The sequence below is a fragment of the Trachinotus anak genome, unplaced genomic scaffold (genome assembly GCF_046630095.1).
Source record: "Trachinotus anak isolate AG129_WGS33_773 ecotype Australia unplaced genomic scaffold, CSIRO_AGI_Tana_v1 ptg000034l, whole genome shotgun sequence".
Classification (NCBI taxonomy): domain Eukaryota; kingdom Metazoa; phylum Chordata; class Actinopteri; order Carangiformes; family Carangidae; genus Trachinotus; species Trachinotus anak.
The window spans coordinates 7,356,258-7,380,441 of record NW_027273885.1 but is presented as its reverse complement, the minus strand read 5'-3'; the positions used below and the strand labels follow the sequence as shown (position 1 = coordinate 7,380,441).

The window sequence follows — 24,184 nt, the reverse complement described above, 5'->3', positions numbered from 1 at the left end:
CTTTGTAATAAACCTCTTTATAGACAAGTAAGACGGTGTCAGCGGAGTTTTCTTCATCATCATCACATCATCACTGTTTAATAAACAACACTCTCAATCAATGACTCATGCAGAATTTAAAAATGAGAAAATAGCCCAGGATTGTATCTTTAAAGTCCTTTTTTTCTGCCCAACTAAAACCTAAAGGTATTCAATTTACTGTTATATTGTAACTTTTGGCAATCTTGAAACAGGGAAAATGTTGCATTTTTTGATGATTAACTGATTAAATGTCTAATCCTATCAGTGCTGCATGCATTAATGCTGTAACTTGAGGGTTTATTATTTCAGTTAGATAATGTATATCTATATGAGATGAATGAAAGAATTATACATGGTTATAAACTGTATATGTTTCAGTTCGGACATACACTAGGAAAACCACAATTCAGACTATACCTCTCTCTGTCAGGCTTCATAAAAAGTTGGAGTGCAAACCTGGTCCAATTCTGTTTAAACAATTTTTGCTTCGTTCTGTGTACTTTTAACATGTTGAGGTGCTATTTACCACCAAGCACTTTGCCCTCAGCGCTCGGGCTCGTTGAGGAAAGAAAAGAAGTAGCTCATGAAATTCCCAGTGACAGCTGGGACCGGGTGATGTGTTGTGACTGTACTGTAGTGTACTGCTCACACAGGCACTAAACCGTTAAAGTACTTACTGTGTTGTGTGGATCGTGAGTTTCTGTAAGCTGGTTATTGCTTATCACTTTATGGACGGATGCAGGTACATCCAAACCATGGATGGCTGGATCCTTATCCATTTAAGTCCTATTTAGCACATTAGATGAAGACTGGAGGCTGAACTCTAAATCGCTTGAGTACATATAATATAATATGACAGCGTATACATGTCAATGGTTGAAAGACACTCCCAGGAGAGAATAATTGTCACAAATCTGGGTACACAAGCTGGGTGGAGCATTATCTATTCAAGATCATGGTTGTAAGAACTGTTTAAAATACTTGAATAAATTGAATAAATTGAGATGCTGAGCAAGAGTAGAGCGAATATCTTCATTGAGAAAATAACTGAAAAAAAAAGAGATCCACTTAAATCCAAGGAAATGTTTAGTTATTATTGGGAGCTCTTCTCCACACATGTTGAAATGTACGCTTGCATGCAAATTTTAGCTGAACTCGTGATCAGCAACTGAAAGACTCTCAGGGTTAGACTAGCAACAAAATTGAGTTATTTAATCTGAACTAATTGGAGTGTACTAATTTGACGTTGTCTTACAGTCAGATAATATGCTGCGGCTCGTGTTGTGTGTCTCAGTGGGCATCAGCCAAGGCACCTGTACTTTTATGTGTGTATGTGCATTTGGGTAAGCAAATTTCCTCACATACAGATTATGTTGTTATGTGTCAGATTGATCCCATTGCTCCTTTGTCATTAGCATGAGAGTGCTGAGAGTCCATCAGCGAGGCTGGAGAAGGGAATAAATGAAGAACCTTTGGACCCACTCTCAGGTTAAAAGTTAATGGCATCTAAGCAAGGAGTCTGGAGGCCTCTAGTCTGGGTAGGGGTCTGAATTGTTAATGGTTGCATGTGCACGCAACACACTTAAATATCAATGAACCCACACAGATATACACAGTCACCCTCTCCCTTTTTATGGGGTTGACTTTACTCTGCTGAATTATCCCAAATGGGGGCAAAACAGGTAATATTGATCAAATAGTGCTGATTGCTGGTTTGATGTCCACTGAACATCTCTGAGGAATTAGACTGAATGTCACAGAAAGCCAAGCCGTAATTTGATGGACCCCTTTTAATGTCTGAGTGAACAATGAGAAAGTATGTTGTTGCTTCGAACTACAAGTTTCACTTTGACTATGTATCAATCAACAAGATACTGTCTAAGTGTGAGTGTGTTGTAATAAAGAAAATCAGTACTTCTTCTCGTATACATGGACAACTCATTTTTATGGAAAAGATCAGCTCTTGAATGTTCATTAGTTCAATTAAACTACCACAGCTCATATAGATTTAAAACCCTTCGTCTTTATTCATTCAGTCAGTCTGAAAGCTTTATTTCTGAATTTCAATTAGTTCAAGTCCTCAAGTCATTATTGTTGTTGTTGCTGTTTTGGACCCATATATATATATATATATATATATATATATATATATATATATATATACACAATATACACAATTTTGGCTTATTTTGTTTTTCTCAGTGGAATGGCAATGAGGAGAAAAATGACTTGCAGGAAATAGATTTGGAATTAGAAAGAGGAGGAGATGGTGGTTTCACACTGGGAGGAAAATGGGAAGTGTTGGGGCATAAAAGGCATCTAAACTGAGCTGCATACGTATATGGTTGTGGGAGGGTTCGTGATCTCCAATAACCCTCGTCTGGACAAAGTGACATCATGAGGAATGGTATTTGGAAGAGGAAGAGCAAAGGGCATGAAACTGTATTAAACAGTTGAAGAAATGGTACCTGTAGAGGGAAAGGCAGCCATTGCAGCCAAGCTTATAACCTTGGATTTAGCTTGTCTAGCCATCTTTGTTTTTTCTCATTACCATGAGCTGTCTGATATTGTAAGACTCTAAATCATCTGAAGACTGGGATGCAAAATCAGCTCTGCCTTTTTGGCAAGCCCTCCACACTTTGTGGGTGCCAAGCGTAAAGTGCAAAGCTATTGCTCCTGAGAAGGCATAGGATTTACAGAGGTAACTTCTGTAGGCCAAGATAACTATTACACCTTATATGGAATATATACACAGACATTTTTCATAAGGGTGAGAGCTTATGACAAAATTATTTGTTTTGAAAAAGAAAAAAAACACACAATCTGCAGCATTATCTCTTCTTTGACTCTCCCTCGCTGCCTGACTCGAGCTTGTTAGCAAAAACTGCTACTACACCTTTCTACCTCACATCTCTTGTTTTCCCTCTTTCCATGCAAAGACCAATTAAATTTTCACGTGACCTACGAGTTGCTGCCCTTGCAGGGCCCTTAGTGGAAAAAGACCTCTCAACACAGACTGAAAAACCGTCTCCTTAATTAATCACCTTGGTGTCTCCAAGTAGACCAAGGTCTACATATCAGGAAAGGATGGAAATGTGATGGGGGTCAAATGGAGAATATCCTCCTTCAGAAACATACAAAGAACGCTCCTTTTTTCCTCCCTCGCTTCAATCAGCGCCTCCAGCAGGCCACTGCATCTGTCTCATATCCGGCACTTCCTTTGAAAGTTTCACAAGCATCTTGGGGTTTTAAAGCACTGCCGCTGCTGACGGCTACGGCTGGGATGGGGAGAGGTGTTGTCTGCTTCACTGTCATCGCCTCTCTCTCATCTGCTTTCACTTCTTCTCTTCAGTTTTCGCAACAGCTAAGAGTGCATAGCAGGATGGATGGAGGAGGGGGTGCACTAGTAATGCCAGGCCACTTGAATTTCCTCTCCTGCAGCAGTAACAGCAGAGTCAGCCCACTTCTTAGACCTGCGTATTGTCTTTCCTTTCAATTCTGCAGTGCCAGCCAGAAAGAATTGTGTGTGTGTGTGTGTGTGTGTGTGTCTGTTTGCGTGTATGTGTGTATGGCAGCAGAAAACACACCCCGAGGTCTTAGATCAAACAAGATGGGTGCTCCTCTTCATTTTGCATGTGATGACATGATAGCACAGGCACAATTTGTGTTCAAGCACGTGTGTGTGTGTGTGTGTGTGTTTTTGTGTGTGTGTGTGTGTGTGTGTGTGTGTGTATGTGTGTGTGTGTGTGTGCGTGCGTGCGGCTCATGCAGTGCAAATGTATCTTGTCATTACATCAATTAACAATGTCAACATGAATAACTGAAGGGCTCAGTGGTGGGTATTAATGAGTCACACAGTATGGGGATATACTGTCTAAGCTACAGGAAACGAAGTGTGTTTGTGACGGTACTTGTGCGTATGCATGCCACTGTGTGTGAATGATTCAGTAGTAAGAGTACAACCGACGGCTCAGCCACAAGACTTAGTGTTAATCTGAAGAGATATTCTTTATCAACACAAGCACATTTCAGACATTTGGAGATGTAGCACAGAGATTACATTTTGCTCTTTTCTCTCCTTTCCTTCTTTCCCGCTCTCAAATCTTTCAGTAAGCCATATAATTTGTAAGGGTGCAAATGTGTGCCTGCATTAGAGTCATTGAATGGTAACAATTCTCTGATGGTGTTGGTTTGTAATCACAGATCGCTTTGTACGGTCAAGGTACCAAAATGGAGATTACAGGGAAAAGAAACATCATACATGCATAAAGTACAAAAACAAACACACTCTAGCTTTAAGGCAAGGCAGGTTTTTGTTTAGGGCAACGTTTTTCAGTCTCTGTCACAGGAGCCACCCTGGTGGGCAACAGGCTGCCTATATTGTTCTTCGCTGGGGGCTCCGAAGGGGAGGTTTTGGGCTGACCTTGTTTTCTAGAAAGCAGGTAATTGGCAGTAAAGCTTCAAAGCACTAAAAGCTAAAGAGCTGCGAGTGCTTTCTCCTGATTATCTTCTAATGGTTTCAAATTAGCTGAGCATAATTGCACGCCTCTTCTACACTTGCTGCCACATCACTCCTCCAAATGTCACAGTGAGAGCTTGCGGGGCTTAAATGTTGGAGGGAGCAAAATGAGCCCGAAGGGAAAAATACAAAACATGTAAAATGGTATATACAGAACCAGCGACCGTACAGATGATTTATGGCTGTACGATACTTTAATGTCTTTGATATAAAACTGCGCCTGTCCTCTGCTTGTAAAAAATATAGTTTGTTTTAACTCCAAAATGTTCTTTTATTTTGATGCTGCTTCTTGTTTTGTGTCCACAGAGAGGGATATTTTGTTGTTTTAACCAACACTCTGTGATGGGGTAAAGTAAAGGGATGAATTTCACAGTCAAAGCCCAAAGCTGTTTTATTGTTTATTGTTTCCTGTATGTGTCCTAAAGAGGAGAATAGAATTTGGCACAGTAATCCTTGAATTGTAATGAACAGTTTAGCTTGAATAAAAAGCAATCTGACAGAGTCCAGGTGGGCAAGGTTTCTTTCTGTATTACCTGCTGCCTTCCCTGCTTCTGTTCAAAGGCTAATTTCATGCTCAATATGCCTAAATTTGAGAAGTACCAAGCAAGGAGGTTGCTGTAGTTTTGAAACATCAGGGAATAGACCACCTGTGATTACAAGGAGTGGAGAACAGAGGAGGAGAATTGCAGAGTGGTAGTGAAAGAGTCCTCCTAAAATGTGTGCTACCAAATCCTAAATGGAGGTATAGGGCTCTGGACAAGTTGGTTATTCCTGATCTTGAAATGCATTCTGATTGGTGTGTTTGTCCCCAGCAGTTTTTCTGTTGTACTGCAATTGTTAGTCCAGTCCCCTCTGTGGTTGACAGAATTTTTTATGATGTGTGCAGTGTTCACCCTCCCCCTGTGCTGTGTCTTTTGTTGAACTGCACAAGGCATTTGTTAAAGTGCCAAATGAAAGATCTTTGTTTTACTGAAAGACATTTGGCAGTTATCCGTGAAGTTTTTCTCTCCTAATTGATTCATTTGCCGACCACAAGTTGTTTTAGTTCTGACCTGCTTCATGTTCACACAAGAGGAGTAAAGATGAAGTGATACAGACCCATCATCATCAGAACCCATGTGGGAAAATCCAATTCTGGTGATTGACAGCAGGTCAGTGTTCACTTTATGTTCTTTGGTGTTTTGAGGAGCTCACAAAGAAACAACTAGTACAACTGACTAGTATGGCCAAACAATCCTACACATCTGTCAGATTATCAACTGGATCTGCAGCAAATGATCCAGAGTAATAGATCTCGTGCATCTCACCATTAACATTTCTGATTTTTTTTACATCCAGACCCATGCATTATTTTCTGACAAACTGACAAAGGGTTGAAAACTGCCTTATCTTGCAATGCTGAGGAAAGTAATAATAAAAATCTGGCATATGCACCTCTAGCCAGATCCGCACCAAAATTTAATGGGCTTTTCCCAGGCCTATCCTCCATCCCTCCACCAGATTTAGTGCAAATTAGTTTAGGGCTTTTTGTGTAATCCTGCTGACAAACAAACAAACCAACAAACAGACCCAGGTGAAAACATAACCTCTTTGGGAGAGGTAGTTGTAAGCTTTATTTGGAAGATACAGGCAGGATGAAAAAGAGGCATCTTGTACAGTATTGCTGTTGAATCACTTTATCTTCTATCAAACTATATACCACCACACACAAACCACATCAGAGGCCACCTGGAAGCAGGCGGAACCCCTCCTTTTGAAGCAGTCTCGGCCTGGATTCTTGGTCTGCAGCTGGGTTCAGTGGACAGCTCCCACACCAGCCTCAAATGAACCACACTAAATAGACAAATTGTGCCAGAGTTGATTTGAACCGAACCAAACAGGCCAGAAGTCAAAGCACCCTAAAATAACTTACCCCAGACATTAATTGTATGTCTGTCTCCGGTCTCCTGCATGTATGTCAGACATGTGACTCGCCCATCCGCTACCCCAGCTGTATCTTCGCTTGCTTCCTGCCTGTGTTGGTGCTGAAAATCAGTATTGGACATAAAACAAGTGCAGCATTGCCACAATATGGACATAATTTTTACATGTAATGGCCTGGTTGTTTTGTATCACTGAAGTGAACACATGGATAAAATACTTAATAATTGCAGAATACTTAATCACAGTTCAATGTAATTATAGCAAGATGGGCAGTAGAACAGTCTGTACTTTGCCAAAAAAATTACTAGTTGATTGTTGTCATCCAGAGTGGCTTTTAAACTATAGAAAAGTCTTTTCCTGAAATTAGTGAAATTAGTGAAATTAGTGAGCAACGCAATCTTTTGTTAATATAGATAAATGGTTAATAACAGCTTTAAACACATACGTAGAGTGCTTGCATTGTTGTGCATCACATAATTATCTTGATTAGAGTATTTTGAAGTAGGCTAGTTGCAATAATAGGTGCATAAAAATGTAGCTAGTAATGAAAAGGAGGCTGAGTTGTTAATCATGCAAAGATAGTGTTCAGTGATGGCGCTCCATTTTCCCCCCATGAATAACTTGTCACATGGACTAAGGAACTGCCTGTGGCTCTCTTTCTCACACACACACACTTAATGTACAAACCTACAAACACAAACACATTCCCACCTAATTACTCTTGCTCTCTCTGCCTCTCTCTCTGCTCCCTCTCATTCTCTATCTTTCCTCTGTCTTTCCTTTCTTTCCTTCTTTGAAGTTAAAATTGGAGTTGAAAGCAAGGTCAGTGTATTTATAACATTTTCATTAGAGATGTATTATGTTGGAGGTATTGGAAAACCAAACCAAATAGGAGATCATTAGCCAGAGATGACTTTATTGTACATATTGTATTTATTTATATTTTTTGATATTTGGTTATGAAATGGAATGGAAATGCACTCTACTTTTCCACTTTGAAGAGAGGGTTTCAAAAACAAAATTAAAAGAGAATAAATTAGAGAATACAAGGTATGTGAACGTATGTGTGAATGTGAGTCTGTGCTTACGTATCTGTACACTACGTGACACTAAATGTAATGTTTTTAGCTCACACTTGTATCTATACCACACTTCACCCAAACCCAGCCATAAGGAAAACATTAACAGACAGTGCAGTATATCTCTATGGAATTCATCCATCCTTGCAGGAGCGAAGTGCTTTTCAAATGGCTGCCCTTTCCAACATTGTTCCTTGAAGGCTGACCTATGACTAAGATTACAGTACATTCCTTTCTTCTCCCTCCTCCCTCTTCAGCGCTGACAGCTGGACACCGGGCGCTATATGGCTATAGAGCTGAAATGTCATTCACACTTCTTTCTTTCACTATTTCTTCCTTTTTTCTTCATCTCATCTCCTTCTCCACTTCTCTCCCCACCCTTCCTTCTCCCTTGTCTCCCATTTATGGAGGTGACAGGGTTATCAGAGTATGAGCAGTTGTTTCCTCCCCGATCCATTTTTATCTATGCTTCCAAGGATTAATTCTCCAGTCACACATCCTGCTCAGCCAATCAACTTCCCCACCCCGCTCCTCTCTGGTTTGTTTTTGAGGTGGAAAAAAAAAAGCCAATTGGATTCTTTGTCACCTCAATCGAGTGCCTCCACCCCCTCATTCCATCTCCCCATATCAGGAAAACACATCTTCATTTTGGCTTGGTCATTTGACTACGGCAATAACTCTGTGTGACTTCATTTAAAATGCTGTTTGGCACAATTGTGACTCTTTTGTCAGCTGGTATTAGAGAGATGGGTTACTTAGGGATGTTATTTGTGTGTGTGTATGTGTGTGTATGTGTGTGTATGTGTGTGTGTGTGAGAGAGCGAGAGAGCGAGAGGGAGAGAGAGCGAGAGATATGAATTTGGGCGGAGGCTGTTAGTGATGCTGCACAGAGACAAAGCTTCAATAATAACCTTTCAGGGGAAACAATCTGAAAGAGAGAAACACTGAAATATTGTTCTTTTTTATTTTTTTATTTTTTGAAAATATTGTCGATATGGAGGAACAGAGCAGCTCTATTTCAATTTAACACACAAGGCCTTTTAGTGTTAAATAGCACATGGATTCCCATATGATGTAGTTCTCACAAATGTGTTTGCAGCTGAGCATTCTTAAACACTTTCATTATAGATTTCCCAAATGTGTTTGTGTCAACTATACAACAACTGAGGGCAACACAAAAACCACAGTGATGTTGTTTCTTGTAAATTAAGGTAGGTCTTACAAGCAGCTTAACCCAAATTAAACTGGAATCCTCACCCTCAACAGGGGTGTGTATGCTGTGCATACTTTGTTGTCAGGCCACTGAGTAATTTTAATGGAGCAGTTGGGGTTTAAGTGCACTGTTTATGGACACACTCACAACATTTGTTGAGAGCTGGCAGAGTCTGTTACTTTTCACAGCAGCTTTTTGCAACCAATTGTGCTGCTGTTGACATTTTTAATCAGGTAACCCATAAGCTTTAATGATTTACTTCCCTACAATGCTTTTTAAGTGCAAATGATTTGGATGTCTAATCAGACATGAAGCTAATGTGTTCAGACTGAAGCCGTTTTTTTCAGTCTTGGCAATTAAGGTTTATTACCACCGACTCATAAATCTGGTGCAATCACATTCAGAATTTGACATTTCAGCACATATTCCCTCCTCCTAAACACACACTCCAGCTGACGGTTAAGACAGACCTCTTTCTTACTTTGACAACATACACATAGTGAGGTACAGAAGTTGCTCTCAAACAACATGGTTTATTAAGAACAACTGGAAAGTTCATGGAGTGAGTCAAACACAGATTTGGAAGTTAGAGTTATCAATAAATGTTAAATGATGGAAAGGATCTGAGCAGATAGTGTTTTCTAACACGAGGATGACAGAATACAGAAAAATGGATATTAAACCTTTTTTTCCCCATTGTTGGTTTAAGATGAAAGACTGTGTTGTAATATTATATGATCTGTGTTTATAATCGTATATGCTAATTTCACTTTCATCAACCATATTTTGTAAGTACTGTTTATTAAGACACAAATGTGGATAACGATGTTTGCATACATGGTATCTATGGCGATTTACCACTGATAACTGATTAATGAATTGTTTATAAGGAAACCAGGAACAGCCTCAGATGCCACTTTGATGATGGTATGAAGAGTGTTTTTAATTCTTAAGAAAGACCTCCAACATGTATATATATACATTAGCTTTTACATCCCAGTCAGGATTACGAACATGACTCCCAAATTCAATATTAAGTTAGTAAGAAAAAGCCAAAAATGTCTCTTGAAGTGGTAGCATATAAATAAATCAAAACACTGCACACAAGGAGAAGGCTCAAGTGCACAACACAACACAATTAAAACACAAAACAGCAATATAAGCAACATAAAGATTGTTTATTTCTGAATCACTAACCAGCATCTCACTGCAATAGGTGTTCTATCTGTTAATGCACAATTTAATAACACTTTTTTTTCCATTTTTGATCTTAGATTTGGGGAAGGATTGAGTGTGCGTCTATCGAGTCTAATAAATACATTAAATTACAGACCCTGAACTAAAGAGCTGTTAAAGACGCGTTGCCTGTGCCTTTAAAAGTATTGGGGCTCTTGTCTTTAATTCAGAATAATGGCAGGGCAACAGTGCAGGAACAGAGAAAGGCAATCGCCTCATGTGTTTCTCAGGTTTTGGCAGACTGATGCACAAGGATAATTTTGGGTTATTTATAAATTTCCTTTTTGAAGGACAAGTGGGTACTGTCAGTGCACTTAATACACAGCAGGCGATGAACACAGGTCGATATTGAATCATACTGTAGTTCTAGCCTCATTCTGTGAACAATGGCTGTCCTACTGACAAACAATAAACAAGGACATACAGCAAATCAAAAGTTCTCACTTTGCAGGATCACATTGCAAGACTGCATTTTCACGGGGTCCAACATCATGTGCCACTTTAAACTAGTTATTACAATAGTACATTTTCAGAATAATGTGGGCTATCTAAAAGTGAATAAATATGTAATTTAAAAAATTGCATTCAAGATATATTATGAGTTATTTTGGGTTTAGGAAGAAAAATATTGTTAAAAAATCACCATCTATGAGGCATGTAAGGTTGTCTATGGGAAAAATAAATGGGACTTTGACCTCTGAAACCATTATGTTTGCTCTCTGCTGGTGAAGACACTGTAGTTTCTTTGGTTGCCATGTTCATGCCATGTTGCAAGCTGTGAAAGCAAGTAGAAAATTATAAATAATGTCCAACTTGGATTAAGGCAGCAAACAAGGGCAGCAGGGGCCTCCCTGTTTACAGAGAAAACACAACAACCCTTATATATAATCAAGTCTGATTGTTCACTTTACTTAAGAATCGGGACAAACCATATTTTTTAATGACAGGGTTAACTGAAGAGACATGACCACGCCTGTGTGTCAAGCCCATAAGATTATAGACCCGACACACACGTGCACTTGTGACTGAAATTAGAATAGTCAACGCACAGAAAATAAATAGTTCCCTTCCTCATTTTCCTCCATTGTGCATGTTCCAACATTTATCATATTCCAAACTCATTTATCATTGTTTGTACTTCTGCATATCTGCATACATGACAACCACTTCACTCACAGTCTGTGGAAACAATGACGTATGCCCTCTGTATCCTTCATGATTGATTGCATCTTAGCTGTTGACTCACTTCAAAGCAGACTGTACCTTCTTAATTCATCTGAGTTGTTGTTTTTTTGTTTTTTTAGTTTTTTAGTTTTTTGCCAGAATAAAGATTTTTCCCTCTCTCTACTCTCTCTAAGTTTCTGTTTGTGTGGGAGTGAGAGCAGTAGGAGTGAGGAACAGACGAGGTGATCGCCAGGCAAGATGATCATTAAACGCAGCATCGAGATGAAATAGCTCCGTGTTACTTTGAACATCAGAGTCACATACGCACACACACATTAAAAGATTCTTCATTTCACCTTTTAAAATTTGGAGTTGTGATTTAAAGCCTACTTTTCTGAAAGTATGTGTCTGAACTCAGAATCAGTGCCAAGCATCTGGTGGGTCCCCGTATGACTGGAGAGGCAATCTGTTTTCACGAGCTCAGGTCCTGGGGCAAGAGATTAAATTACTTATTTGGATCCTGGTTTGAGAAAGTTTACTGTAAGTACCTCTAAGGGCTATAGCAGTAAGAAAAAAAGGTTCTCTAAATCTTTTCTAAAGCCTTCTTTTTAACTAAGAAAATCAAGGTCAACTTGTGTTTATATTTAACCTTCTTTTTAAAAATTAAATTAGTTTCTATAAAGATATAAGTAAGGAATGCTATGGGAGTAAAGCAGCTGACATGGGTAACTAGCTGTGTTTTTAGTCTCAACTATTTTGTTGAGTGACCTTTTGTTTTAGAGAAATAAGATGACAAGAACATATGCAGTATTTAAAGTTACCTTCCAGAGGTTGAGACCTCACATGTTGCTCTGTGTGTGATAGAGCACACTTTGTTCTTCATGCTCTCTTTATCATCTTATTAACCCTGATGTACTTTCTCTTGTTCCCCCAGTCCCAGCCAACATCTACAAGGTGTCCGAAGACATCACGGTGAATGAGGGCAGTAATGTGACACTCAGTTGTTTGGCCAGCGGCAGGCCGGACCCAACCATCACCTGGCGGCTGCTCAACCCCTCAGGTAGGAAACATCCAATCAGTGCTCATTATCGTGTTTGTCAGTCAAGATGCCTGGCCAGTGGTTTGCAAGATTTCATTATCTAACCACAACTGCCGAAAAAGATAAATCTACCAAAGAACAAAAGTTTTGGCACGTGTTATGTGTAAGGGCTTTGGTTGTAAACGAATATGAAGACATTATTTAGATATGAGTAGAAAATGCGCTCTGAACTATTTTTGTGGTAGTATTCTTTTTTTTTTTCTTTTGTTTTCTGTCACCGTACTGACACAATTTAACACGAACATAATTCAGTCAAATCAAAACATATTTACATCACACACTCACTGCACACACACTAGAAATAAGGCTCATATCAGATCCAGTTTGTCAGGACCTGCACCACGATGCAGATTTAAATGTAAACCAATAGACTAAAGGCTAATACACAGGGGTGTAGACAGGCTTACAGTAAATTCAATATTTAGACATTCGCAAAGGTTTATCCTCAATGACTTTTCATCAGTTTATACCAGATTTGGTGAACAGCGCAGAACAAAGCTTCACTGATGTTATTCTCACCTCATCATCCCACATTGAAGTATGGCTGTGGATGGGATACTGATGAGCTAAAGTTAGGGACTGTCTCAAAGGTGTATACTAGATGGCCAAGAGAGCTTTTAAATTTTGGTCAGCAGCCCCCTCATTTTTTTTTTTTTTTTCAGACACTTAAAAGGCTTTATTTTCATCTGCCCCTTTCCAGTTTAATCCAAAAAAATGCAAAAATTCCCAATGATTTGTTGTCATAGAAGTTTCAGACCACCTTTTAAATTCATCTGGGCTTCTTCCCATTTTACACACAGGCTCCAGTTTTTAAAGAAAATCTTGAAATATGACCCAGTTCAATTCTGTCTTGTTTTTGATTCATTTATATAAACAATTAAAAGACTATTTTGTATTTTGTAAACAGTTAATCTCATACAGATACTGTATGTAATGATATGCAGCATAAATGGTAGTAGAAAACACTAAAGCTTAAGCAGTCAAGACCAGGCCTAATCTCTCTCAGTGACAGTGCCACAGGTTTAGAAAAGTTGTGTCATTAAACTCAGGCACAAAAGCCTGAGCCAAAAACAAAATACCTCAGTACCGACACAAATTCTGGTATTTTTGTGGGATAAACAGATGTAGGATGTGTTTACTCAACCACTCAGAGAGTTTCTGATGCAGTCGGTTCTCACGTGTATGACAGCCACGTTAATGTTTGCACATGCCATCGAAGTGTGTAAAAGGGTGCTGTGTCAGTATATCTCACCATATAATGTGTATGTTCATTCCTCACATAGAAGTGATTGTGTTGCTTTGGGATTTAATCCAGTTTCAGAGAAAAGATAAATGTCCCCAACTGCTGATAAGCTTGTAGTGTGATGAATGGAGATGCTCCAGTTGACAACATCTGAGTTTTTCAACGGTTTTCAAACAGCCATGTGCTGTTTGAAAACCGTTCTGTTTGTGTGTCTCTATCAATTACTGCATCATTTTTCTCAGCGCCTTGTTTCTTCAAGTACATCTGTTTCGTGCTCCTGGAAGCTCAACAACCTGAATAGCTGTATTTGTCTCTTTTGTCTTTTTTCATTGAGGGAGAGTGAATTGTTCAGCCCGATCCTGTGCAAGTCTTATGGATCTAACTGGCTGCTTTACAGATCGGTGGTAATGATTGAAAATGCTTCATTTTCCTCGCCATTCAGATGGCTCACAAAGTTATTGTAGACAGTTTTTGTTCAAAAAAAAAAAAAAAAAAAAAAAAAAAGAATAAAAGCAATATCCAGTGGTAGATTTTTCAAGCTGCTACAGATTCAGCCTGAGTGACTATGCCTCTGCAAGTTCTGTTCCATGCTATAGCTTTTCTTTAGTTGTCTGTGTTTTGTTGTAGAAGTAGTGGGCAGACCACCTTTGACAAGTCTTTGTTCTTTATTGAAAGAGTATGAACAGTGAAACAGAAACAGTGTGATAGAAGGAAAATCCTGTCAGTGTCCTGGCAGGATTGGATCCTGGGCACATGTGGCTCCCGAGATGGGGGTCCCACACCATTTGCAAACACTGGCACTGTCATTCCTCTTTGTTGTTGTTTGGGTGTCTTTTGCCCCAGAATCCGTAAGTCCAACCCAGTTCGAGAGTGTGTTGGGGACTGCTGAGAGAGATAATGATGTCTGGCAGCCTGTGGTCTCATTGCTTCACGCCTTCGCCTGCCTGGGTGGAAACGCCACTTCGCTCAGCTATAGCGTGGCTCTCAACTGTTTGCTGGGACCACAGATGTTCATGAGACACAAACTGTCAGTCCTAGCGAAGACTCAAGTGTTTTATTCAGAGTCTGAGTCACTTACTAACAAGATAGCTATAAATTTCACTGCAAATAAACTGCATTTCTATAGTTATCTAGGGATATAAAGGAACCACATTTGTGATTGCTTCGAAGCACAATATTGTATTTTTAAAATTGCATAACAAACACATGCAGGCTTCCAGCAAAAGGTAAAAAGGGCATGCATATTAGATTTTTAGTGTATGGTAATGATTATGATTAGCAGCAGCTGAACTACTTCTCTTGATTTACTGTAGGTTATGTAGCTTCTTGCAGAATGGTCACATAAAACAACAATAAAATCCTATTTACTAATAATCGGAGTCGTCTACCTCATTAAATGAACAGAACTACAACACAGTCAGTGCCCAATTAATTTTATCAGCATTTGACTGATGATGCAGGCAAACCTGTACCATGAAGTGGCTCAATTAAGCAACATGTACAGACAGTTTAAACAAAGTTAGCAAGCATTCAGGCATTTAGGCTAACACTGCTAATGGCTAATAACAGTCACCTAAATCAGGAACCAAAGCATTTACATTTCCTAACCAGTCCTTGAAAGTCGTATTATCTGTCAGTCTTCATTAAGGAGTTCATGCCAAGTCTGAAATCAATGTAGATAACTGTTAGTTTGTGACTAGACTGCAACTCGAGTTAGGAGTTTGAATATCTGGCTGGAGCTCATCTTTGCGCAACTGCATGCATATTCATGTTCACATTGATGACTCTGTGCACATGTTGCTGCACACGAATGTGAGAAAATTCAATGGCACTCACATGCAAGAGGGGAAACAAGATGAACTCACCACATTCAGCCACATTACCTGTGCTTCTATCCCTATGAAGCCCTCCAGTGACCACATAATTCCCTCAGACTTTCACCCTGACCACACAGCGCATAATTTAAACCCATCCTCAGTTCTGACCTTAAACCAAAAAGCAAACCACAGGTATTACCATTTGATAAATGCTCCACACACAAGGTCCCCCAATCACAGATACAAACACATGCATACAGAAAACCTTCCTTGAAATGAGGGTGCAGATGTAATCTTTTCAGCCAGACATGTTGGTCTGACAGACAGATGATGCGCTGTTTTTTGGGGGATTTTTTGTTTGTTTTTTTCTTTTCAATTGGATATCTTTCTTTAGAACTGCACAGCTTGTGTTAAATGAGAAATTATTTAAAAGGAGACCAATTTGCATGCCCTGAACAAAAGAACAAACCGTGCCTTATTGTTTGAAGAATAAAGACATGTTGACACTTTTTCATATTTCGAAAAAGCCCCAGTGGAAATGTGCACTATCTCACAAGGATGAGCTACAGCAGCTACATCTGTGAGCAAACATTTCCTCCTGTATATAGCTTACAACGTACGAAAAACTCCAACCCGCTTCCATCCTGTTGTTGTTTTTATTGTTGTAATCTGGGTCATAAAATCTGCCCTCTTTACGGTTGTGCTGGGTCATTTAAAGTTTTCTTTGTTGTACAAAGCACTCTACTCTTGCCCAAAATACCTTTTCTTAAGTGCCCATCACCCATCTGCTTTTGTGAGCAATAACTTTAAAGTAGAGGAGGCAGAGTTGTGCTTGAAAAAAAACACAGCAAATATGTCCTCATGGCAATATGGTAGTTTAATGTTTTTACCCTGTTAATATTCAGGTGGTCAGATTTAGAGTGGCAATAATTTGGCGAAGGACAGATCCAGACTCTTTTGATAGGAAAAAGCAGAAAATGTTAAAATCTCGAACATGAATTTCTGGATAACACTGTGAATATTTCAGGGGTTTGGACTGTTGGTCAGTCAAGTCATTTAAAGATGTCACAAAGACACAGACCAAACAATTAAATTAGTTATTTGAGAAAATTATCAACATTCATCAATAATTAAATCAGTCATTAGTTGCAGCCCTTTAGCTCACAGTGTTAGCAGGCCCACTGGTTTCACCATTGAGACACAGCTGCTGTGCATATGAATAAGTCAACTGAGTAAATTAAACCCAACAAGTAATGCAGTGGTTTTAAATACTTTTTCAAACATTGCAAAACTCACAATGTAATTCATGTCAAAGGAAAGACCAATAAACCAAACTGACAAACAGTCATCAAACTGCAAGATGGTAACACGGCAGCTCTGGAACCTTGAATGGATCCCATACAGTTCACATAACATGAGTGACAAATGATGCCTCCGAGCTTGAGATGAGTGCTTTCAGTCGACTGTTTAAACTAGTATTCCATCCTAGGATTTGTATATGAGATAGTTCATTTCTAATAATTCATAGTATCTCAGGGTGTCCACACTGATTACGCCTGTCACCTGTTTCTACAAGGCCAACAGTTTTGTATCATCGCTGTACAATCTTATTATCATGAAGCTAATTAGGTTACGACTGATCTCTCAGGTTTCTTTATGACAGAATGGATAGATTGAAAGATAAACAGCATTTTCAGTGCTGAGGACATGTGTATCTATTTATACATAATCCGACTCCATCATAGATACTGTTTGTGTTTGTCATTGAGACACAAAGTCAGGTAGGTTATTGCTTGCACATCCCAACACTACATTTGTAATTAAGGGATTGTGGGACTGAATTGAATGAATTTTCCAGCGGTTTCATAATACATTTTTAGAGCCGGTCTGAGGCAGAGATTTTTGCGCCTGCTGTGCCGAGACTGCAGAGAGCCAAGAGATGAAATGAGGAATACCGAGGCTTGGTAAATTCTACAGCCTTTTTAGCATGATCTAAGGCGACAATGATGCGGGGGATATTTTATTATGAGTAAGGATGTGGATTTTAGTGGGCAAACAAGCAAACAAGGTGCTTATTAAAGTGGTACATGCAACTGTTCACCTAAAGTGTTTTATTTGTTGTTTGGCTTACATTGCTAAATCAGACGGCAAGCAAAATGTAACAATCACCACAATCACAAATAAAAAATTTTAGAAAAACATTAACCCTCTCTTTCACACACCCAGTGTAGGAAATACTAAGTGGCCATTATCTTTAGTTGTAGCATTTTTTGCGAGTCTGTCCTGCCAAGAAAAGAAATGACACCATCAATCGTTTCACAAAGTGTCCAAGTGACAAAGCCCTCTATTGGCTGCAGTAAATGTGGTAGGAGCAAAGGAGGAAGGAAGGTGAAGCTGACAATGTTATTATGGAGCAACAAAGACTGAGGTCTGACTGAAACCTGTGTGGGTTTCACGTTTTTTTACCAACAGTCAGCAACTGTGGTTTTTCCTGCAGTTAGTATTGTAACCATGATGACAAAGGTCCCCTAACCTCAATGAAGTAATTGTTTTAGCCCAAAGCATGATGCTTCCCTAACGTTAAAGGGGCTATTTGTTTTCTCTGCTGCTGAACGTGGTGCCTTGCCCGGAGCGAGAGGTGGTGATTGTCGTTTGACAAGACCTTCAGCCATCATTGCGTTTATAAGACAAGAAGTTATAATATGCCCCCTGAGCAGCGCTACATCTTCAGGATAGATAAGAGGCTACAGTGAGTCGCTATCGTAAAGTGACAAGACAGACTGGGGCTAACTGGTTAGCGTGCTGACCTCAGTGGAAGAGAAGACGTAACAGAGACAAGAGTTCACATTGGCGTTGTTTGTTTTGTTTTTTTTTGCTGGAGACAACTCTTGGTGAGTAAAGGAGTGAAATTTGATGCTGAACATGCAACATTTCTTCTAGACTGGAAAGTAAATAGCTATTAATGCTAACCCTAGCTATATAGCAATAGCAAAACTTACAAATAGCTCCTTCATACTATAACATTTCACATTAGAGATTTTGCTGCTTCTGTTTTGGGGGGGTCTTGCCACATTCACATCATATGGGATGGATGGCAGAAACTCCCATATTAACAGCTTGTGAGGGTTCACAGGATCTAGACAGCATAATGAATACAGATTAAAAGGCTGTTCATTGACACTATAACACCATGTCCATTAATGATGGCCTTTTGCTGATGTGAGGCATTTCATGTTTGTTTTGTTTTCTGGCTTTTCTCCTTTATTCAGTGTCATGTTGGACATATTGGTTAGCTTTCAGAAAAATGTGAAAAATCTTTCCCAATCTCAATTACAATTTGGACGTTGATGTGAATGCAATTTAAAAGCGATCTATTAGTAAAAGTCATTTTTGTTACTAACAATACAGATTTATTAAACTGTGATTTTAACAGATAAATGATGTCATCCTGCCTTTAAGATCAGTTATAAACAACATATTTTTTTATTCAATTTGAAGGACTTTATGCTTTTTGCAGTTTTAATTGAAGTCTAGAAGTCCTCGGACTCATCTCCTGGTCTCTGATGAGAGGATTTCTTTTATAAATCAACAAGCATTAATGTCTTTTAACTGTATTGCCTTCGTCAGTGTAATTCATTAGGAGAATGTTGCAGTCATTTTATACTTTTACTGCAGTGCATGCAGAGAATTTGAGATATAAAATATTAACTCCTCTCTGCTCCATTCAGTTTATCATAGCAACCAGCTGAGAAACCACAGGACAAACAGAACAAACATCCATCATGTGTCTTATTACATGGGTAGCTCATTTAATGGGTTCCTCTGACCACATTCACTGAAGGCAGCAAGGGAGACTTTGAAGATCTAAGGAAGACACAGTGGATAAAGTTGTCCGCAGAAGCAGCGTGACATCTTTGATGACGTGAGACAGTCTAGGTTGTGCACTATGTTGCAGCTCTTTTTACTTTTTATCAAATACTTTTTGTTCAACCTCTGCATGCGCACTGCTGTGAATATTGACTGAATGGCTCGTTGCTCTGACTTGTGAGGCAAGTGATCAATAGAGCATGGAGGGACGGGGTGGAGAGCGGAGGTGAAGGGACATTCAGAGGGATGAGAGAAAGAGAGAAGATGAAAGAGGAGGCTGAGGAGTGCAGAGCAGTATGTGTATCTATGATAGCAAGAGAGTGAATGCGCATGTGCTGCACACTACACGTGTGCAAAATCTCCAGTGTCTCCACGACATGCATGTGCTGAGACCTGCAAGCATGTTGATCTTTTTAGCTGGCTGGTTCCCAGCTTGAGTCCGCTCCTGTTCTGTTGTTTTTGTTTTTTTTTAAAACTCTCCCAGAATAGTTGCTAAAGGTCGGAGACTGGAGGTCCTGGGTGGCGGGAGGCTGGAAGAATGGAGGCACCCCATCAAGCTCGATGAGGGGGGAAATGGAGCCGCTGGTCAAGCAAGGAATCCTTCACTGCACGCCTCTCAGACCACCAAAATAGAAGTCAGACAAGTATGAAAAATACATGCCCGCTGGCTGCCTCTGGTATTCCATGGCACATGGTGGAGCCACACAGAGCTGGAACTGGTGGAAGATGTTATCCTCAGGGAAGGAAGAAAAAAAGAAAGAAACAAAGAAGAAAGAAAAGGGAGACAGGCAGGAGATGGAGAGAGAGAGAGAACAGAACCGTGTTTTAGTATGCAAATGGCCAGTTTCATTAGATGTGCAATCATTCTTATCGTTAGTTATAGTAACTCCAGTAGTTAATTAATGTTCAATTATGCATTTGAGATCTTCTCACCTCTCTGGTGTAATAGACTTTGTCAGTCATTTGGCGCTTCGGGGAAGACGACCACAGTGAACCTCAGATCCACTCGAGCAAAGACACACACATCTGGACATCGGGGGAGCTCGCAGTGAAAGCAGGAAGACGCTGATGATTTAAATTCAAGTCATAAAGAAGCTTCATTTACACCGCTGCACCCTTGCAGCTGACAAACGGCTCAGAGGAGCGTCCTGTAACCATAATATCAAGTTCCTCAACACTTATTACCTGTCCACCAGCAGCCATGTTTACCGTCGCAGTGTCCTTGAGCAACACACTGAATCCTTAAGGTGTTCTGGATAATAGCATCAGGTGACTGTAAATGGTAAGCTATGAATCTACCACAACAGTTTCATTGCAACAGAGACATCTGTCCAAATGAATTGATTTGGACCACAGCCCACGCTCCTACGCTATATGATCCTGAATATTGAAGTCATAACCCTTTTATAACAGTGCTTGGCAGGGCAGCCTTTTAGAGGTTTGATGCTGAGTGCCCTTGACATTCCTCCCACGCCGGCCTCAGCAGTGTCGGCCATGCTCAAAGCCCAGGTTCAGGAAAGTCTCCCCAGCACTGTCACCTCGTCTGGAAAACTCTCTCCCTGTTCCTGCCTGCGACTCTTTGTCTATCCATCCATCGCCAGCTGTCGTTCTGTCTTCCTCTCCCTCATTTTCACTCTGACTGTCTCCTCCTCTTTCCGTCATCCTCCCATCTCTTCCCTCAGCAGAGTATGACAGTCACTTCAATTGTCCTTTCTACACCTCATCACACTGTCTGGGGAGAGACAGGAAGCTAGAGAGTGCACACGCACACACACACACACATGCACACACACACACGCATATCTCTGTTTCTCAGGAGGGAGTGGAGCAGGCAAGAGTAGAGATACATATATGCCTCAGTAGTGTAACTCCCACGTAGTAGGAGTGGGTGAGCAGATTAGGCTGGAGACACACACACACACACACACACACACACACACACACATCACATTGTGTGCCAAGCCTCCAGTGGCAGAGAGTAGCTGACAAGCCTGCTGATTGCCAGAGTGAAGTGTAAGTTGGTGACAGGTCCTTGTCAGAGCAACCCAGGTCAAACCTGCTGCTCCGTGTCCCCAGCTGTGTGTCTCTGAGTGCGTGTCCGTGTGTAGGTGTGTGCACATGTGTGCATGTGTGACGGTTGAACGCCAGCTTTTTGGGAAACAAGAGAAAACAGCTGCTCATCCGTCTCTCAGCAGGTCTCCGATCTGCTGACTGTCACTGTTCACGTGTTTGTTTACCATCAGCACCATCAGCAGCTGGTCTGAAATCAGTCTGCTGTCACACGCTGCACAGAACATCATGAGCACAGCTTGCCCTGTGTCTGCCCAGCCTCATTAGGTGTAGTCACCACTGGGCTGGCTGAACACTCAAACTCACACTTGTTTAAAATCACAGCTGTACAGAAACTCAGCACTTTATTTTTCTGTTCCATAAGCACTTTTTTGAGAGCCCCCAAGTTACACATCCCCTCAGGGAAGCAGGAGCCTGAGGGAGAAGTGAACTCATGGCTCCATGGTTTCTGGTTTGAATCCCTTCACAAGGTTCAAGAAATAGAAGCAGGAGAAGAGTATTGACAAATCAAAAGGAAAATCTAAATAAATGAATGAAACAACATAACAAATACTTCCAAAAAAGATACAATAACAAATCATAATCACACTGAGACCAAATTTAAAACATTTGCCGGGCAAAACATCAGCCCTCAGATTCTGATACAAGGTGAGTTACAAAAACTGTTTGAGTCTGGACAGTGTGTCCTGTAAGTCTTTGAAAAAGTAATTTTGCAAGCCTAGTAACCTTAATAGACCAGAGGAGATTTTTTGCAGACAGGTTAAACTAACAACAGTTGCAAATAAGGAATTTTCTTTCTTTTTTTTAATCAAATAATCAATAATTCTTGATTAACTGTTTATTTCATGAAACATTAATAAACATTGAAAAATTCCCATCACAGTGTCCTTGAGCACAAGGTGACTTAATCAAATATCTTATTTTGTCTGAACAAAAGTCCAAAACCCATTTATGTGCAATTTACTGTCATGTAAGTCCAAGAAAAGCAACAATCTTTCACATTTTTGCTTGAAAATCTGATTTAATGATTAGTTGATTATCAAAAGAGTTGCTTCTGTGTTCATACTGATATTTGGAACGAAAAACAAGTGGTAACCTCCAGGGCTGAAAAATGAAGCAAGTGCCAAAAACTACAGCTCCTTGAATCACCACTTGAGGCCAAGGTCAAGTCAATCCTCATAGACTCCCATATTAAAATGTCCAACATTGCAGCAAAAATAAACGTGTTTACAGCCTGTTACAAAAACAGTTTTGGTCTGTATAGCTAATTTGCTCCTTCATGGCAACTGAACGGCTCATTTAAATTTTACTAAGGCTATAAGTTATGCATAAGTGAGAGTGTGTCGCTTTGAGTGACAGGTGGGTGAGTGTGTGCTTGCCACAAAGCATGCAAAGGCATGCACCCACTTCTCGGCTCCACACATGCCCCACCTCTTTGCCCATTTTTGGCTGGATAGCAACAAACCTATAATCGTGAATGTCACTGACTGGCTGAGTGATGATATTTCCACCACTGCTCAGCAGAGTGCCGAGCCACAGCCTACTGAGCCGCTCATAAGACACACTAAGCGGAGAAAGCAAAGAGAGGGAGGGAGACAGAGAAGTCATGCTGACAGGGTTTAGTACTAACCACTATGGCCAGTTCTATATATCGAACAGGGGGAGTTAGACTTGCCTCTAATAAAAGTCTGTTATGTTCTGGAGTTGGAAATAAATAAAAGCTAAATTACTGTGGATCCAAGATGGAGGCTCTGCTCTGTGTGAGAGACAAAATAGGAAACATAGTCTATTTCACTATTAGCACTCAGACTAGACTTAGCCTTTGCCTCAGCGGCCCGGGTTCGAGTCCAGCCTGTAGCACTTTGCTGCATGACATCCTCTTTCTCTCTTTCTCTCCAATTTCTATCACTATGACTGTAATAAAGACAAAAGCCTGAAAATATAACTGAAAAATGTATGTGTTTGGTGATTTTGTAAGACACCGTCACAGTTATAAAATCAGGATATGACCATAGGCAGTCCAGCTATCCACATACTTGGTTTTGACCTAGTCTTGTTGGATTAGTCAGGTACTGCCAAGATGGCAACAGCAGAGCAGTCCAATCTGAGCTTCAAACCCACTCTTAAGAAACTTCTGGTTGACATCACAGAGGCCACATCCATCTTTATATACAGTATATGGTTGCAAAGGAAGTATTATGTGAATAAACTGCAGTTTGTTTTTTCTGTATAGTAGCTAATCCTAATACTCTGTCACAATAGGGGGACTGAAAGTGGTGAAGTTCTATGAAAATCAGATATTATAAACAGCACTGGGAAAGTTACTTGAAGACTGTAACAAACTGCACCCACTCTTCACATTTTTTAGATTTGTCTAGTGCAGTTTAACAAGCAGGCAGTCCTACAGTTTTGGGGGGTTTACTGACCATCCAGCAGCCAGCTTAGCCACAGTGACTGCACACAGCTCTCCAGACACCCCAACCTCAGAGGCAAATGATTCACAGGCAGTTATGCAGGTGCTACATTCAGTAACGAAATGAAACTGATAGAGTCGTGGCCATGTGGAATGATGAGTGCATGTGGCTTACTTGCAACACATCTCTTCAATCAAATACACACATACACACACTTCCTTGTACATCTATATTTATATGTACCTTCTGATGACGTTCAGCAAGACTCAAGACTTAGATCCGGAAATGCAGCAGTATATCTCACTGTTAGCGGTTGTGACATGAAGAAGTGTGGTTGTGTGATTGATGCTATCATGGAACTACGTGCCTTGGCATGCACAAATGGATGATGGTGTGTGTGTATGTGTGTGTGTGTGACAGAGGCAGAAAAGGAGAGAGGGCAGGTAAAAATAGTGATAGAGGAGTAAGCGGCGAGACTCTGTGCCTGACCTTGCTATCCTTGCTTAACACAAAGCCTCT

General features: G+C 40.2%; 2 protein-coding genes across 5 annotated transcripts in view; both read left to right on the top strand.

Moving 5' to 3' along the window:
- The window catches only part of LOC139614355 (apolipoprotein A-I-like), a 385,012-nt gene that overhangs the window by 181,623 nt on the left and 179,205 nt on the right, over positions 1–24,184 (top strand). The window lies entirely within an intron of this gene.
- lsamp (limbic system associated membrane protein) overlaps positions 1–24,184 on the top strand; it is a 509,337-nt gene that overhangs the window by 464,092 nt on the left and 21,061 nt on the right. For all 3 annotated transcript variants that reach the window (XM_071471505.1, XM_071471506.1, XM_071471504.1), the window contains one exon: positions 12,090–12,215. In XM_071471505.1, coding sequence (XP_071327606.1) covers positions 12,090–12,215 — 126 coding nt within the window. The remainder of the gene's footprint in view (positions 1–12,089; positions 12,216–24,184) is intronic.